Source organism: Leptonychotes weddellii, chromosome 6, assembly GCF_054177405.1.
Source record: "Leptonychotes weddellii isolate Sample4059 chromosome 6, ASM5417740v2, whole genome shotgun sequence".
Taxonomy (NCBI): Eukaryota; Metazoa; Chordata; class Mammalia; order Carnivora; family Phocidae; genus Leptonychotes; species Leptonychotes weddellii.
Genome location: NC_138374.1, coordinates 13,584,587 through 13,601,382, shown reverse-complemented (window position 1 = coordinate 13,601,382; position 16,796 = coordinate 13,584,587). Strand labels below are relative to the sequence as shown.

At 34.8% G+C, this 16,796-nt stretch overlaps 1 protein-coding gene across 2 annotated transcripts in view; it reads left to right on the top strand.

Moving 5' to 3' along the window:
* Positions 1 to 13,111: 13,111 nt before the first annotated feature.
* The window catches only part of LOC145722133 (attractin-like protein 1), a 163,525-nt gene continuing 159,840 nt past the window's right edge, over positions 13,112 to 16,796 (top strand). Inside the window, exon 1 of one of the 2 annotated variants that reach the window (XM_081823460.1) lies at positions 13,112 to 15,630. In XM_081823460.1, the coding sequence (XP_081679586.1) occupies positions 15,496 to 15,630 (135 nt within the window). In that variant the 5' untranslated portion in view covers positions 13,112 to 15,495. The remainder of the gene's footprint in view (positions 15,631 to 16,796) is intronic. The other variant, XM_081823461.1, reaches the window with a different exon arrangement.

Sequence of the window (16,796 nt, the reverse complement as noted above, 5' to 3'; positions counted from 1 at the left end):
ACTTGAAAATATTATTTAATATGCAAAGAATTTATTTTCTACAACTCCTTGGGAACATATCTCAGTTCATGTTAAAGAAGGTTAATGTAACCATAGGTTAGTTTATAGGTTAGTCTATCAAAGTATAGGTTAAATCTAAAGAATAATTTGCAAGCTGCATGTTTATATGTGGGTTGGGTGGATTAAGATGGATTTCAGTGCAGTATGCATCTTAGGAAAACAAGGAGGTATTTTTTTTGAGGGGGTATGCATTCACACTCAAAGATTCCCCATCTTCCTGCTAAGGGTGGAAAAGGATGTTCCTTTGTTATTCAGCCCAACAACCCACTGTGGTCTTATCTACAATCCTTTTAGTCCTTAGTCCCTTGACTATGGGAAACTCTACCAGTCCCAGAAGAGGCATCTAAAGTCATATTTGGATGCTTTACTCTCCTGTGAAAGCAACTTGTAGTGGTTTCAAGACAACACATTTTTTTTTAACAGTGTCTTTACGTCTTGAAGTTATCTACTTCCATGGGTCCGTTTTCTGTTCACCATTTCCGATTCTGTAAGGTGATTTTCATAAATGCATAAAACAATGGTTAGATAATCTGCAACTTCATACCACTCATGTTTTAGCTGTTCTAAATCAAACATTTACTACTCACTATTTTTCCCATCTATTTCACTCCACTGCGGCATCACCTATTTACCTCTGCTTTGCTAGAGGTGTGTTGAGAGATTATCAGGGAGTTTAGTAATACATATTCTGATAGAACCAAAAGGCAACTTTAACTTGACAGGATGCTGGTTTCTTCAGCAGCAGGAGGATGCGTGTATGTACAAGCAGCCTGTGGCTTGAAGACATAGCTGGCATGTTTGTCAGTTAGGGACTTTTAAAGACCTAGATTCTAAAAATCAACCCAATAATAACCTTATATTGTGTAAGAAAACTCTACAGTAGAATGGATTTTCACATTCAGAAATTATGTGCATTTTCCCAGCATGATACCTACTTACCTAACACTTTATGCCACATAAAACAATAGATTATCCAGTGTGATCTAAAACCATCCGAAACATTTAAAAGTTTTATAGTACAGTATTTTAAAGTTTACTAACCATTATATAAAATTAATAAGGTAGTTTATGCAGTTTCTTGCTTTACTGATTGTGGGTAATAACCTGTAGATGGGAATATAGTAGAATGATGTGACTAACTGCCTTTAAAAGAAACTTATTTAAACTTGAATAATTTATTTCGGGTTTCTCGGATTCCTTTCACTTCGGAAGTCTTAGAGAGGAACGGTCAGATATTGAGTTGCTTTATTCTCTGAAAATTTTGTGGAGAATTTCTTTAAGGGAAGATGTTGATTTTAATGCATAATTTTTTTAGACAGACTATTGAAGTTGAAATTTCATTTCAAGAGGCAGTCAACTTTGTTTAACTCTATATTTTTAGTATCCAAAATTACTGAACCAGATTTTGCTTTAATTAATAACTATAGGATGTGAGGCAGTTCCAGTGCTGCTTTTCCTATTAACTTGCAATTTCCTGTAGGAAATTAATAAAATGAAAGAGGGGGGTGGCCAGCAAGAACAAATACATGCTACAATTGCAAGTTACTAAAATTCATCAGAATACATTAAGCTGCACAGTTGTGTGTGTGTGTGTGTTTTTTTAATTCCATAGAGTTTCTTAATTCTTAAGGCGAATTTGACAAAGAAACAGGGCCATTCAAAAGTGGCCAACTTTAATATAAAGGACATTATTAATTTAAGATATAAAACTTTACTAAACAATGTAGCTTAATGTTTAAGAAAACAGATTCTAGAAGCAGACTGCCTAAGTTTGACTTCTGCTTCTGCCGTTTACTAGAGATGGTAATGTGGGCAATTTACCTAAATTTTTATATCTCTTTTTTGTTTAAAAAGGGGACCATAGTAACACCTGTCTCATAGGGTTGATGTGAAGCTTGAATGAGCTAATCTGTATGGTATCTTGTACACAGTATATGGTACATTTGACTGCACTTAGCATTTTTTTCTTCAATATTAAATTTTTTTAAAAATCTTTTAATTTAGCTCTCTCTTCCTACAACTACTAGAGCCAAATTTTTAGAAGAGAACTTTAAGTTTTTAAGATAGTCCCAAAGTTTGTTTCGCTTTTCTATGTCTTTCACTATTAACTTGCCTAGTTTTTAATTGATTTACCCAGGAATCCATAGGGGGTCCATAGTTGTGCATACATAACTTTTAAGTCAGTATTATGGGTACCAAATTCCAAGTGTCTGATAATTTTTTCCAGTAAAAGAATTCCTCTAGCTGAGATTCCAGAAATTCTTGAAAAAAAATTGGAAGAATATTGCCAATTGACTAGAATACACAAAGAAACACAGCAGCTGGGTCCTTTAATTACTAGTGTTTAGATCTGCAATTCAATCACATTGGTAAGGGCAGCAGGCTTTTCCGAGTGTGGTTGCCTTTTCATAGTTATGCTTGTGCTCATTCTACAATCAATATGTATTGCAATTTAAATAAAAACGTAATAAAATGTAGAATTAAGACTGTATTGTTTATCTAGTTAATAGCATTAACAAATCTTAATTTTGGCTTCATTTGAATTGCATGTAAATGCCTAGTCAGTGACATACCTGAAGTAACTTCTTGTTCTTTTTTATTATGTGCTTATGTGCTCATCTGAGCATGTCTTGTTACTAGGATTGCCTTATAAAAGTTGCTTTTAGTTTCCCAAGTTAATTAAAGGTTTCTCTTACATTTACAGGCTCCCTAGTTTTGAGAGTTTCTTTTCTGGGAGGGGGGACGTTGGAGGAGTGGTACCTTTTATCATTCCATCTTATATGATTTATCTTTGCTTTGTGAATTATTAAACTATTACTTTTTATGAAGTAATAATGAGTAATTGAAACAAATGTTAATAAAATGACTGAAATATATATGCTAACACATTCATCTGTTGTTTTTTTTCTTCCTAACACTGGCTTAAGTGGATTACACTTGAGAAGGACGTTATTTGAAAAATGTTGCTAATTTGCTGTTTTCATGTTGGTAATGACATTCGCAAAATTTTCAAAATGATGTCTTTTTCAGTGTAGCACATTTAAACTGGTGCTAGGAAGAAATTTTTCCTTTTTAGTGTAAGTAAATAGAATTCCTTAGTATGGACATTTCATAATCTATTTATCAGTTTATGGATTTTTGTTTTGTTTCCAGTTTGAAGCTATTATGTATAAAGCTTCTGTGACCATTTGTATACAGATCTTTTTGTAGACACAATTTTTCATTTCTCTTGGTTAAATACCTAAGAGTGATGCTCTACTGGTAGATTATATAATATATATTTAATTTCCTGAGAAACTGCCAGGTGCCTTTTGAAGAACAGATGTTTTTAATTTTGATGATGTGCAATTTACTTTTTTCTTCTGATGGATCATACTTTTGATACCAAAGTAAGAAATCTTTGTCTAACTCAAGGTCACAAAGATTTTCTCATGTTTCCTTCTAGAAATTGCATGATTTAGCTCTTATATGTGGATCTGTTTGCACTCTGAGGTTTTGTTCTGTTGGGTTTTGTTTTGTTTTTCCTTCAAACCATGTGAGGTAAGGGTGTAAATTTTGTTGTTGTTTTTCATATGGATACATAATCATTCCAGCACTTTCCTTGCCCCCATTTTATTACCTTGGTTGCTTCATTGCAAATCAATTGACTATATATGTGTGGTTCAATGTATTGATTTTGTTTATATATGTGTTTATCTTTATGCCAGTGCTATAAGGTCTTGATTATTGTGGCTTTATAGTAAGTCTTAGAATAAAGTAGAGTGCATCCTACAATCTGTGCTTCTTTTTCAAATTTGTTTTGGCTATTCTAGGTCTTTTGCATTCCCATATAAATTTTAGAATCAACTTTTCATTTTCTCAAAAAACCCACCCAAAACCAGCTGGGATTATGATTGGAATTGGGTTGAATCTATGGATTAATATGGAGAGAATTGACATCTTAACAGTCCTGTGTCTTCTAATCTGTAAACAGGGTAATATATTTTCATTTGTTTAAGTTTTCTTTAACTTCTCTCAGCAATGTTTCATAGTGAAGTATTTTGTTAAATTTGAACTTACTTCATTTTTTGATGCTGTTGTAAATGATACTTTTTCATTTTCCTTCCCAATTGTTTGTGGCCATTGAATGCTGAAATACAGTTAATTTTTGCATGTTGAAATTTTACCTTGTGGTCTTACTAAACTCAAGTTATCAATTTCAATAGAATTTTTGAAGATTCCTTAGGATTTTCTATTAGAAAGTCATCATTTGCAAATAAATAGTTTGACTTCTTCCTTTCTCATCTGTATGCCTACTGTTTCTTTTACTTGCCTTATTGCTTTGGCTAGAACTTATTTATTTTTTTTATTAACATATAATACATTATTTGTTTCAGGGGTACAGGTTTAATACACCATTGAATTGAAATGTTGGCAACCAATATCTTTGCTTTATCTCAGATATTAGGGAAAAAAATTCAGTCTTTTACCAACCTTTAAGTGTGATGTTAAATTTAAGATTTTCTGAAACGTTCTTTATTAGGTTTAGGAAATCTCCTTTGCTGAGAATTTTTGTCTGGATTATGCTGACTTTTGACAATGGTTTTCTGAATTTTTAAGATAATCTTATGGTTTTGCTTTTTTAGATTGTTCATATGGTAAATTAAGTTGATTGGTTTTCTAATCTCAAACTGACATTGCCTTTTTGGGATTGATTTCACTTAGTTATGACTCACTATCTTTTTTATATATGGCTAAATTCAATTTTCTATTTTAAAGGGTTTTGGGTTTTTTCTTTTTTTCTTTTTTTTTGCCTCTATGTTCAGTAGGTATATTGGTCTTTAATTTTGATTATTTATCAAGACTTTGTGCAACTTTGATATCAGAGTAATGCTGGCTTTTTAAAAAATGGGTGAGGACATGTTCCCTCCTCATCTATTTTATGGAAGACTTTGTATAGAATTGGTATTATATCATTCTCAAATGTTTGTTAAAAATTACCAAGTAAAGCCATCTGGTCCCTGGGGATGTTTTGTGGGATAGTTTTAACTAATTCTTTAAAAAATTGGATTTCTTTAATAGATTATAGGAATGTTCAGGTTATATAATTCTTCTTGAGTGAGTTTTGATAGTTTGTATTTTTCCAGGAATTTGTCATTTCATCTAAATTGTCAAATTAATTGGCATTCCTTTTTTATCTTTTTAATGTTCTCTTATTATTTTCTTGATGTCTGTAGAATCTATTGTGATGTCTTCTCTCATTCCTGTTATATGTCTTCTCTTTTCCTTGATCAGTCTGGCTACAGATTTATCAAATTTATTGGTATTTTCCAAGAAACAACTTTTGGTTTTATGGATTTTCCTTTCATTTTTCTGTTTTGTATGTTATGGATATTTGTATCTTTACTATTTCTTCCTATCTGTTTGGGTTTACTATTTATTTCCTAATATCCTAATAGCGAAGCTTGGCTCATTGATTTGAGACCTTTCTTCTTCTTAGTATAAACATCTGAAAGTATACATTTCCCCCTAAACTCTCCTTTGCCTATATTGCACAAATTTTGTTAGGTTATATTTTCATTTTCATTCAATTCAAAACATTTTCTAATTTTCCGTGTGAATTCCTCCTTGAATTTTGTGTTATTTATAAATAAGTTGTTTAATTTTCAGGTATTTGGGGATTTTTCAGATATCTTTCTGTGATTTATTTCTAGTTTAATATTGTGGTCAGGGAATATTTTTGTATGATTTCTATCCTCTTAAATTTGTTGATGTATCTTTATGGCTCAGAATATGACCTATCTTGGTGAATGATCCATATACACTTGAATAGATTGTATATTTTGTTCTTGTGTGGAGTTTTAGAATTGTCAATTAGGTTAACTTCACCGATAATACTAGTCAAGTCTCCTACATTCTTAATTCTGTAGTCTTACGGGTTTGTCCTTAGTTCCTGTTCTTTCTGAGAGAGAAGTGTTAAAATGTCCAATTATTATTATGGTCTTGTCTATTTCTCCTTTAAATTGTCAGTTTTTACTTCATTTTTTTGAAATTGTTATTAAGCCTGTATACATTTAGGGTCATTATGTTATCTTGATGAACTGATTTTTTTTTTATCATCATATAATGCTCTTCCTTGTTCCTGGTAATATTTTTTGGTCTGAGATTTATTCTTTCTGCTATTAATATAGCCAACCCAGCTTTCTTTGAACTAGTGGTGCATGGAATATCTTTTTTCATCTAATCCTTCTGTGTTTATATTTAAAATGAGTCTGTTGTAGACAGCTATAATTAGTTATTGCTTTTTTTAATCCAATATGATGATTCTACCTTTTAATTCATTTATTTAGACCACGTATGTTTAATATAATTATCAATATGGTTAGGTTAAAATCTATTATCTTCTTATTTGTTTACAAGGTCCTTGTTTAGGTCTTGCTCTACCAATACATTCTCATACGTATTTCATAACATTTCTTTTCTCCTACTCTACATGTAGGCATTATAAGTTTATTCTAATTCCTTCTGTGGGCCATATTTTCACAGCCTCCCAATATTTCCACAAGCTATTCTCTCTGCCTGATGTATCCTGCCTTTTCTTCCCCTGTTTCTCAACCTTATTTAACTAATTCTTGCTCATCCTTCAGACTGCAGCAAAGACTGTATCCCTCTAAGAAGCTTTTCTTTTATTTCAAGCCTGGGGTAAGTGCATTTCCCTATCTTTACTTGACTACCCTAGAGTTTGTTATATTAGCATTGGTTGTCTAATTTAAGCTCTGTATAGGAGTATGCTGGAGTGAATGAGAATGTCTTCTTCCTCAAAAAGAGAACCCATTAACCAGATTGCCATGAGAGTCTGCCACTCTGTCACACTCTTGGAATCTCATTTTGGAGTACTTCTATAGAGCTCTTTTGCCCATCCTGCCTGATATCATCTCAGCTGAAGTAATAAAAGAGTCCCCTAACATCTCTGCAGGGATGTCTTTTCCTTATGTATAATCTGTTTAACTACAGTGTAGTTAGGCATTTTTATATCATTATTTTTTAGAGCACCAAAGGAAGTTTCTTTTAGATAATTTCTATTTTTATCAAAATAAAAAATCATGTGTATATGTCTAGAAAACTGAAGCTGAGTCACCGAAAATTCATTGCTGTTGTTTTTCACTAATAATGGTCTGAATTGGTTCACTGGCAGAGTACCAAAATCTGATTTTATGCTATTGCAATAGGATAGCTGCTGGTTGTACTTGGTACCCTTATGAAACAGCATTCTTTTTGTATTAGATTATTATGAAACATTTAAATAACCTTTTCTAAATTGATTTTTAAAATTTCTACAACAAAATTCATCACCATTAATACATCAAGATAGCAGCAATTGTAAAATGGTACTAAATAATAGATGGATGTCTAAGGAACAATATGTAGGTTTTTTTTTTTTTAATCCCTACAGGACAAATTATGGTAATAAGTAGTGATGAGAAATATGGTTTCTCTATTTATAGAAAACATAATTGTAGCAGATATTTTCAAGTATATTTTTTCTTACTCCCTTAATTAACTTTAATCAAACATTCTTAGAACATCTTGTACCTATAAAAAGTATTCTTTGACAACCAACTGCAATCTGAAAAGGAGAATCTTATAGGAGTTATTTATATTTTCATGTGACCCATAACAGTGAATCTCATTTTCATTATGCTGGTGGTAGGAAGCTTAAGTTATGTTTTGTTTTATGTAAAGAGTAGAAAATTAGATCCTATTTAAAAAAACCTGAATAAAATAGGTCAAAACCCAGTTTATTCTCTGAACAGCACATAAATATAAGATCAAGTAACTGAATGATCTAATTCAGCCTTCTAAATATTCCTATACCTTAGTTTAGGGAGCAAACATGAAAGTATAATTAGTGAACAGTTAATTTTAAAAATTCTACTTGAGTCATCATAATATCAGCCATAGTGGGGAAAATATTGTGATGTTGATTTGGCCAGCAATGGTAACTTACCTCCCCCAAAATCTGTTTTTTGTTTTTTTTTAATTAAAAATTTTTTTCTAAAGGGATTTTTTAGAACTTGCTATTGGCAGAAGATCAGAATGTGGTAGTGGTTCCCTTTTTAATTATATCTACATAGACTCATTTTAACCATTTTAGTTATCTTAATCTACCCAAAAGATCTTATTAAAATCAAAATACAGGTTTAATCTTTAAAAATAAGTTGCTATTTTGCAGGAAGCATTCCAGGTATGTGCACATATGTGATAGTGAGCTACTAGCCATGTTGAGATTCAAGTGTTAAAAAGAGCAATTGGCTAACTAGACTAGGCAATCGGATTATTTTCTTACTTCAGCATGGTTGTGTATAGTGTTGTTTCAAATGCCCTTGAAGTTAGTACAGAGCCTTAACCCTCAGAACTCAGAAAGAGTTTTAGCCAAGAGCTAAGGCAGAAAGAAGAGGGGGGTGCAGCTTTGGTGTGGTTGTAAGACAAAAATATTTTCATTTTTACAATGCCTATATAAATGTCCAGCTTAGTCAAAAATCACACAGGAATTAGTCATGAGACCTGGGTGTGAGATCTAGCTCTTACACCTAGTAGGTATAAAATCAGAGACAAGCTATCCAGCCTCTGTGTGCCTAAGTTTTTTTATCTATTAAAAATTCCTATCCTTCCTAAATCCCATAATCATGCTGCAAAAATCATTTTCAAATGCAAAGCATGGTACATATATTAATTACAACTCCCATACACGATCAGATTAGGAAAAAAAAATATGAGAAGCACATTTCCAAAATTACCCACCTACATAATTTTGGTATGAATAGGCAGTAGCCATTAAACAAACTAACAAACACCAAAATATCGGTCCCATGGTAGTATGAAATCCACAATCCATTTCTATACTTCTTTCAGGCTTATCTTAACCTCACTTCATTGAATATAATAAAGACTCATGAGCTAAGACTGGGGGATGAGAACCTCCTCCTAAATTGTGAGAACCCTGTATTATAGAAAAGTATACTTTTATTACTTGAAAGTAGTAAAATTACTCTGTTCATGTATTTTCATTTTAGGTGTCTAAAAATAAAGTTGCTATTGAATTACCTCACCACACATCCAGACACTCATTGGTATGTGTGTATGACATGTGTGTATATATAGAATAGAATACCCTGAATTCATGATTTTTTAATTGTGTTTTCTTTAGTGTTTTTCTTAAATTACAGATTATATGAAGCTTGGTAAATATCCAAAAGACTTAGTAATCTAGTTGCAAAACAGCCTACTATCTTCAGGTCAATATTAGTGGATATCTTTAAGTGGAGAGTGACTTCAAAACAGAGATTTTTTTCTTTAACTTATCTTTTCTCTTTGTCCCCTTATCAGGCAGTATTTAACAAAGCAAAAATGTGTGTATACGTGTATGTGCCAAGAATAAGTGAACATAATGGGAGAAGCCTCTAGACCCACATTTATTTCGGAAAGGCTAGAAAATGAGAAAGTAGTAGCACTCTGAATAGATGTACATTTTATCTTCTCAGTGATTTCCTGCCTTATAATTCTTTCAAAAATCATATTTCAATCTCAAACTGCTGGGTAAGAGCAGAATAAATAGGAAGACAAGCTGATTCCATGAACCTTCAGCACTGTCCCACATGCAGTATGGGACTAATTATATTCTCTGGGAACACTCTCTAGAAACAGGTTCAGTGAATTACAATCTTGGGGTTAACCAAGACAATTTTAAGCAAAGAGAAACCCCTCTTCAATGTGACAATGGGAAACAAGAAACATTCTTGTTATCACTATAATTCATTGAGCACAAACTTTAATCACTTCACATCTAGCTCTACCTGCCAAATTACTTGGATTCTTTGTGCCTGTGGTCACACAACCTGATCTGCCAATTGCAGTTTCTCACAGTCTGATACTTTGTTCTTCAAGGGAACCCTGGCTACATTGTACCACTAGGTTCTTTTGACTGTTGCCTGACATGAGTGCTGCTAAACAATGGGAAATTCATTCAAACAGTGGCTTAAGAATCAGATGTATTATATCATTCATTTATTCATCCATTCATTCAACACTTAGTGAGCATCTTCTGTGTGCCAGACACTAGGGCATGTATTGTAAGAATTTTTATTTGAGATCTGAAAAAATCAAGTGCATAGAAACAGATAGTAGAGTTGTAGTTACACCAGGTGGGGAGGTGGAGAAAATGGGGAGATTATGGTCAAAGGGTAAAAAACTGTAGTTATGCAGAATGAGTAAGTTGAGAGATCTACTATATAGGATGATGACTATTGTATGACTATAGTATGATGACTATACTGTATTGAATATGAAATTTCCTAAGAGAGTCAATTTCAGATGCTCTCATCACATAAACCAAAAAAAAAAAAAAAGGTCATTATGTGTGGAAATGATACCTTAATTACCTTGATGGTAGTAATCATTTCACTATGTATATATACATCAATGATATATATATATATATATATCATCATATTGTACATCTTAAATACACAGAAGTTTTATTTTTAAAACAAAACAAATAAACATTTCACATCCAGGCATTTCTGGCTGTAAGGTGTGTTCTCTTTCATCTATATTATATACACTCATGTGAAGAGTAGAGGGAAGAAAATGAGCATCTTCAATCTATAGTATCTCTCTCAACTCTTTTCTTGGCAATTAGAATAGAATCATGTCTAGAGTTACATGTGGGTTATAGCCAGTATTCCCCAAATCTTATTTTCCTATTAATATCAAATGGAAACTCCTTTTCCTTTACCTAACTTTTCCTTTTCCTACTACATTTTGGATAATTTGCAAGGAAATTGATTCTCTAAACACAAATCTCAGGACAGATTGGAAATGAAGAGCTCATAGTCCACTTGTGGGTGCTGTGTATCATCCTACTGCCCTTTGGGAACACCCGTGTCTTCATTTGCATGTTTACTCGTACTCTAAGGACATCTTCTTTAAAGCCAAGAATTTAAACTCTACCTCCCGGTCTAACTTAAATAACCAAAATTATAAGGTTTTCTTTGACTCTTTGAATTGAGGAGTAAATATGATTATCCTGGATCATTACTATTTTTTAAAATTTCCGAAAAAATTATAAAATTATTTATGAGGCAATAAAAAACATGATTTAGTTTCCTAGTGTGGATTTCATGAGACTAAATTATCTGAGGGCACCTGAAAGATCATCATTTGTTTATCTAACCAATATTTATTGAGCACTAAGTATAAAATATAGTGCTAGGGCTCAGGCAAAAATGAGTGAGATACAGCCCTTGACCTCAAAGTTACTTACAGTCTAATAAAGATAGACACCTACACATAGGGTAGAAGAGTATGAAAGAGGAGTGAGCTGCATGTGTACCCACTGATAAATATTGAAGAGTAACTGTGTTGAGGTAGACCTTTCTACCTTTTTTGTTTAACTAGAAAAATAAAACCCCCTCTTATATAAGAAGGAAAAGAAAAAAAAGAAACTGTCAAGATGTTTCATGGGTTGAATTAGCACTTAGCATTAAATGTCTAAGCTAAATGGCTCATAAAAAGTGTTTTTTGTTATTGTTTTATTTTGTTTTTGATTGGGAGATACTTATCCCTGTGACATAGGCTTCTTCTCTAACTACAAAATTTTAGTATATGGTTTATATTTTATGTTGCATTGTTTTCTGTTTTAATGTTCAGTTATACAAACTTGAAGTTATGGCTCCAACAGAAAGTTCTAGATGTCATTAGCTAATGTTTTATCATCAGGGAGAGTCTATTTTACAACAAAATTCCAAAACAAAACTTTTCCTCCATTACGGAGTGTCCATTCTCCACTCCCTCCTCTTTTTGCTGCTCCATTAGTCTGTGCAAATTGCCTTTCATTTTATTACTTTCCAGGGCTTTTAAGTGCTTGTTTAGAAACAAATTTTCTTAAATCCAAGTTGAGGTCCAGGATTTATTTGATTCTTTTTTTTTTTTTTTTTTTTTTTGATAATCAGCCAATCCTTTACTCATTAGTTTCAGTTTCTGTGAATAAGAACTAGAGACATGTTGCTGCGGAAGCTTTATGGAAGAAATGTCCATTTGGTCCATGAAGCCACATTGTAAGCAAGTTTATTATGTTCCTAAACTAGTTTCAGGTTAAGCAACAGTTGGAACTTATTTGCTTTATTGTGTTATTTAGAATGTAAATATGATCTGGCATTATATTGATGACTGAACACCTTGTGTTTTTTAATACTTTTATTATAATTATTTTATTTTGTATTATATTTTCCTATCAGTCCAGCAGTCAGCCAAGTAATATAATGCAATTCCATTTTAGTTAAACTGTTGTTAAAAAAAAAAAAAAAAGTATTATGGCCTGGAAACTATGCGTTTGCTATGCTCTCCATAACAGGTTTTTACATTTCTAACATTTTAAAAGCCAATATTATTATATTATGTTTCTTTCTTTCCAGCCACTTAAACTGTTCTTTCCTTATATTACCAAGAATTTCCTGGTTGGCAAATGCAGTAGATGCTTTCTAGTCTTTGACTTACTTGACATGGTATAGCATGTTAGTTAATAGATTAATAATAATTAAGCTCTTTTAATAGACACTAATTCAACAATAGATATTAAGGACCACACTTGTGTCAGATGCTGGGCTAGTTACTGGGAAGAGCTTTTCGTCCAGCAAAGGATTTGAAGACAACAGCAATTGCAGAAAACAAAACTCTCTTCAAATTTCATGACTTCATTCAATCCTAATTTTTATCTCTTTTCAGACCTCTCCATCACACCATTTGCTGGATGCACTTCCTGTATGTAAACATTGTTGTTACTCAGGCTTCCTTCCCAGCCCCCTTTTTGCTCTACCTGTTTTCTAAAGGTAATCTTTTCTCCTTATCAGACGTTGACCACCTTCTATTTGCTTGTGATCCCAGTTCTCTTGATCTGCAAACCCAATAGCCAACAACTTGCTAGACATCTCCACCTGAGGGTCCTTGTGGCAACTCAAACTCACATTCAAAATTGACCTCATCAGCTTTAATATCTTTTCTTCAGACCTTTCTCCCCCTCTCCACTCATGCTCTTTTTCTTAGTTAATAGTATCACTGTCCACCTAGAATATTTTCACTACTGTTTCCTATGAGGACAGAGACCTTTTCTGACCAGGTCTGTATCTCTAGCTCTTTTTTCTTTTTTTAAGATTTTATTTATTTATTTGTCAGAGAGAGAGACAGAACACAAGCAGGGGGAGAGGCAGGCAGAGGGAGAAGCAGGCTCCCCGCTGAGCAAGGAGCCCGATGTGGGACTCGATCCCAGGACCCTGGGATCATGACCTGAGCCGAAGGCAGCTGCTTAACCAACTGAGCCACCCAGGCGTCCCAAGTATCTCTAGTTCTTAATAAATCCAGGTGTTCAAAACATGTGCTGAGTAAATTAAGAGGTTCTCTTGACTCTTCTGTCTCCCTCACCACTAATAAATTTATTTAAGTAATTCTTTAGTTCTGAAAATTATACCACCATCTTTCTAAAATTCATCCCTTGTCATCATCTTCACAACATTTTACCTAGTTCCAGCCCCTTCTTGTATAGTTCTAAAACACTGTTTTTTTGTCTCTCTGTCTCTATCTTTGCTTCTCAATAGCACCCACACCCATGTCCTTTATATGCCAAATCAAATTTTATTTTATAAAATACCGAGCCCAGATGCAGTTGCTTGAGGTGTGCAGACTCTGCCACCCCAAGTCACCGGCCCTTGCCACTAAACACTGACCATCACCTCATCTCAAAAACAACTCTCTTTCTCCTCTTCTTCCATTTATAAGGTAGAGTTCTCTTTCCAGGAAATACATTTCTTAAAATCCTAGCCTCTAGGTAAAATGGATGGGTAGTACTAGCTCGGGGAGGTGGCGGTGAGGTTGTTTACCAGGAGATGAAATCAGAAGGTGCTCTAACAGTGCTCTGTTACTATAGCCCTAATCCACATGTGCAAATGGCCCCCAGAACATGGCCCAATAGAGGCCACTCTCTTGTTACCATTTATATAAATTCCTTTTTAAGTATGGGTAAGCTGTAATTCTTTCTCTGATCCTAATACTCTGAAAATCACTGTGGCTTTAACAATGACAGAAATTCTATAAATTATCAAGTAAATGTCATCTTCATCCCCATCAAATTCACTCTAGTACTGATTAGTACATTTTTGTTACCATAAAATATCTTGATTGTGTGCATCTCCACCTTTCCACAGTGTTCATTGCAGGGAGTCCCATTACCCGAGTGCCCCAGAACTATCATGCGTCCTTCATCCGGATCCAGAAAGGAGATAGAGCCATCTTTTGGAAAAATCACCGAGTGCTTTTTGCTAAACATGTCAAGGCCTTGGATTTTCATGAGTTAACAACTGACTTCTGAAAGTTTGGGTTTTCTCTGACGATGGCAGATAAGCCAGAATCACAGCCACTTGCTGCAGTCTGTCAGAGGCTAAGTGCTGTTGTTCCCATGTTTCTTCTTTCCAGTGTCGTCTTCTTTGTCTCTAGAGCTCCTCCTCCAGAGCCTCATCTGAGAGGCAGTGCAGGGTTGTGGTAGGGAGCGTGTGCTCAGCAGCTAAACTGTTCTGGCTCTACCCAGTAATATTTTTGTCATCCCTGTCTCAACTCTCTGTGCCCCAGTCTCCTCATTTTCTAAGTGGAGGATAAAAGCATTTACCTCATTGGTAGTCATAAAGATTAAATACGTTATACATGCCATGTGCTTAGAAAAGTATCTAGCATATAGTAACTTTTCTATATGTTTGGCAATATTAACCTATACCCATGCCTAAAATCGTCCTTAGCTTTCACCCCCACCCCTTGCCCAATCATGGCTTCAATTACCTAAAACATCTTTAAAGTTTTAAATCCTTGGCCTACAAATGTCACAGAAGTCTTTTTGATGTCTGTCCATACTCTGCCTTTCCAGCTCTATCTCCCACCTTTTCCCTATTTATGACCCCTGTGTTTTAATCATATCATGCTTCATACCAAGCTCTCTCAGGCCTCACACATACTAATATAAATTAAGACCCAGCTCTCAAGCCAAATGCTACCTTGTCAGGGAAGGTCCCTGGCCCTAGCCGTTAGTCTTGAACGGCTGGGCAAGCTGTGCAAGCTTGAAGTGCATTGTATCACGACCGTTTCTTTAAGTATCTTTTGTGCCGTGAAAGACTTCCCACCTGGTGAGCTCAGTGCTCAGTCTCTAGTACACAAATGCTGTTCAATAAGTTTGCTGAACAAGTGAGTGCTGTACACAGAAATTAGTATATGTGGACATGAGGTTTTAACTTTTATTGATTTAACTTTTGGTTTGTTGTTAAACATCTTGAAGCCTTTTACAAGGTTGAACTAACATGAAATATACACATCTCCTAAAAACTAGCTTCTTGGATGGCTGTTGCCTGGGAGATACCATAGATGATCATGTTAGCCATGATTGTGGCCCCACCGCATTTTCAGAAATGGATCAACCAATATACTATCCCATTTTTTTCAGATCTGTTTGTCTCTGAATTTCTCTCAAGTTGCTGGACATTGGCATCCTCTATTCAGGTATCATACATCATGGAGCTGTACTTTATCAAAGTGAACATACCCACAGGCAGATTCATTTGTGAAACTGGGTGGAGGTGGGCATCGTGTCTGCCTCACTCTCATGCCATGTGATGGGACATGGACATGCCCAAAGTCAGAGCTCCAGAAGACAATGTCCCTGCCTTAGAGCAACCCCCAAAGTCTGCAAATCTGATAACATGACTCCTACTCATTGATTTACTGAAGGTAAACAGCTAAACCCATGAGGGAAGAAATAAAGTATTGCAGCTCAGGCTGCCAATTGTAGAGGCTTATACCCCTGTGAACTGTTTAAGGATAGAAAACTTGTAACATGGGCCTGTGCTCTGGGATTTCAGAATTTAAAATATGCTTGATTAGTGCCTACAGTTAATGTGTTATCTGAGCACACACACACCAGTTCAGCAAAGAATGCTGGCAGGCCCCAAGCTGTCCCAGACACTGTGTTTCCTGTTGGGTTGCATCAGTCTGAAGCCTTCTGAGGTCAGAGGCAGGGTATTGGTTGATGTTTTTGTTGATGATTATCCAAAGGAATGACCACATCATGAACAGATTGCACAACGTGGTGTGGGTTTCACTTTTCTTATGGACAAAAGAATTCTGACAACATCCTAACAGCTGTACCAAACTGCTGCCTAGGATAGATATTAAATCAGAGAAGGGATGAGAACTCCCTTGTCAACAGAATGGCTTCCATGTGCCACATGTTGGCATAGGTAAGAGATGACATAAGAACAAAGACAGTTGTCCAATCCTGACACGAGGGAACTACCCTGGATTCAGCGAGCATGAAGGTGGTCAAACATGAAACCCAGACCAGCCATAAGCAGTGGTCACAGTGAAACCATGACTAAAGAATGTTCCCATGGGGCTGCCTCTGCCGCAGTCCCACCAGAGCTGACTCTCACTCAGCACCCAGGAGAAGTGGGCCGTGGAGAACTGCAGCAGCCCAAACGAGGTAGAGGGCAGAGATGTTCACAGAGGCCCTAACACATGCGGAATGGAATGAATGCTTCAAGAAACACTAAGCCTGGCACGAGGCTCAGAAGAGCAGACTGTGTGCAGCTGTTAAGGCTGTGTGGAAAGGCGCTGTGGAAAATGGAAATCAAGGAAATAAAGCGGAGATTCTTCATGGCTTGTCAATT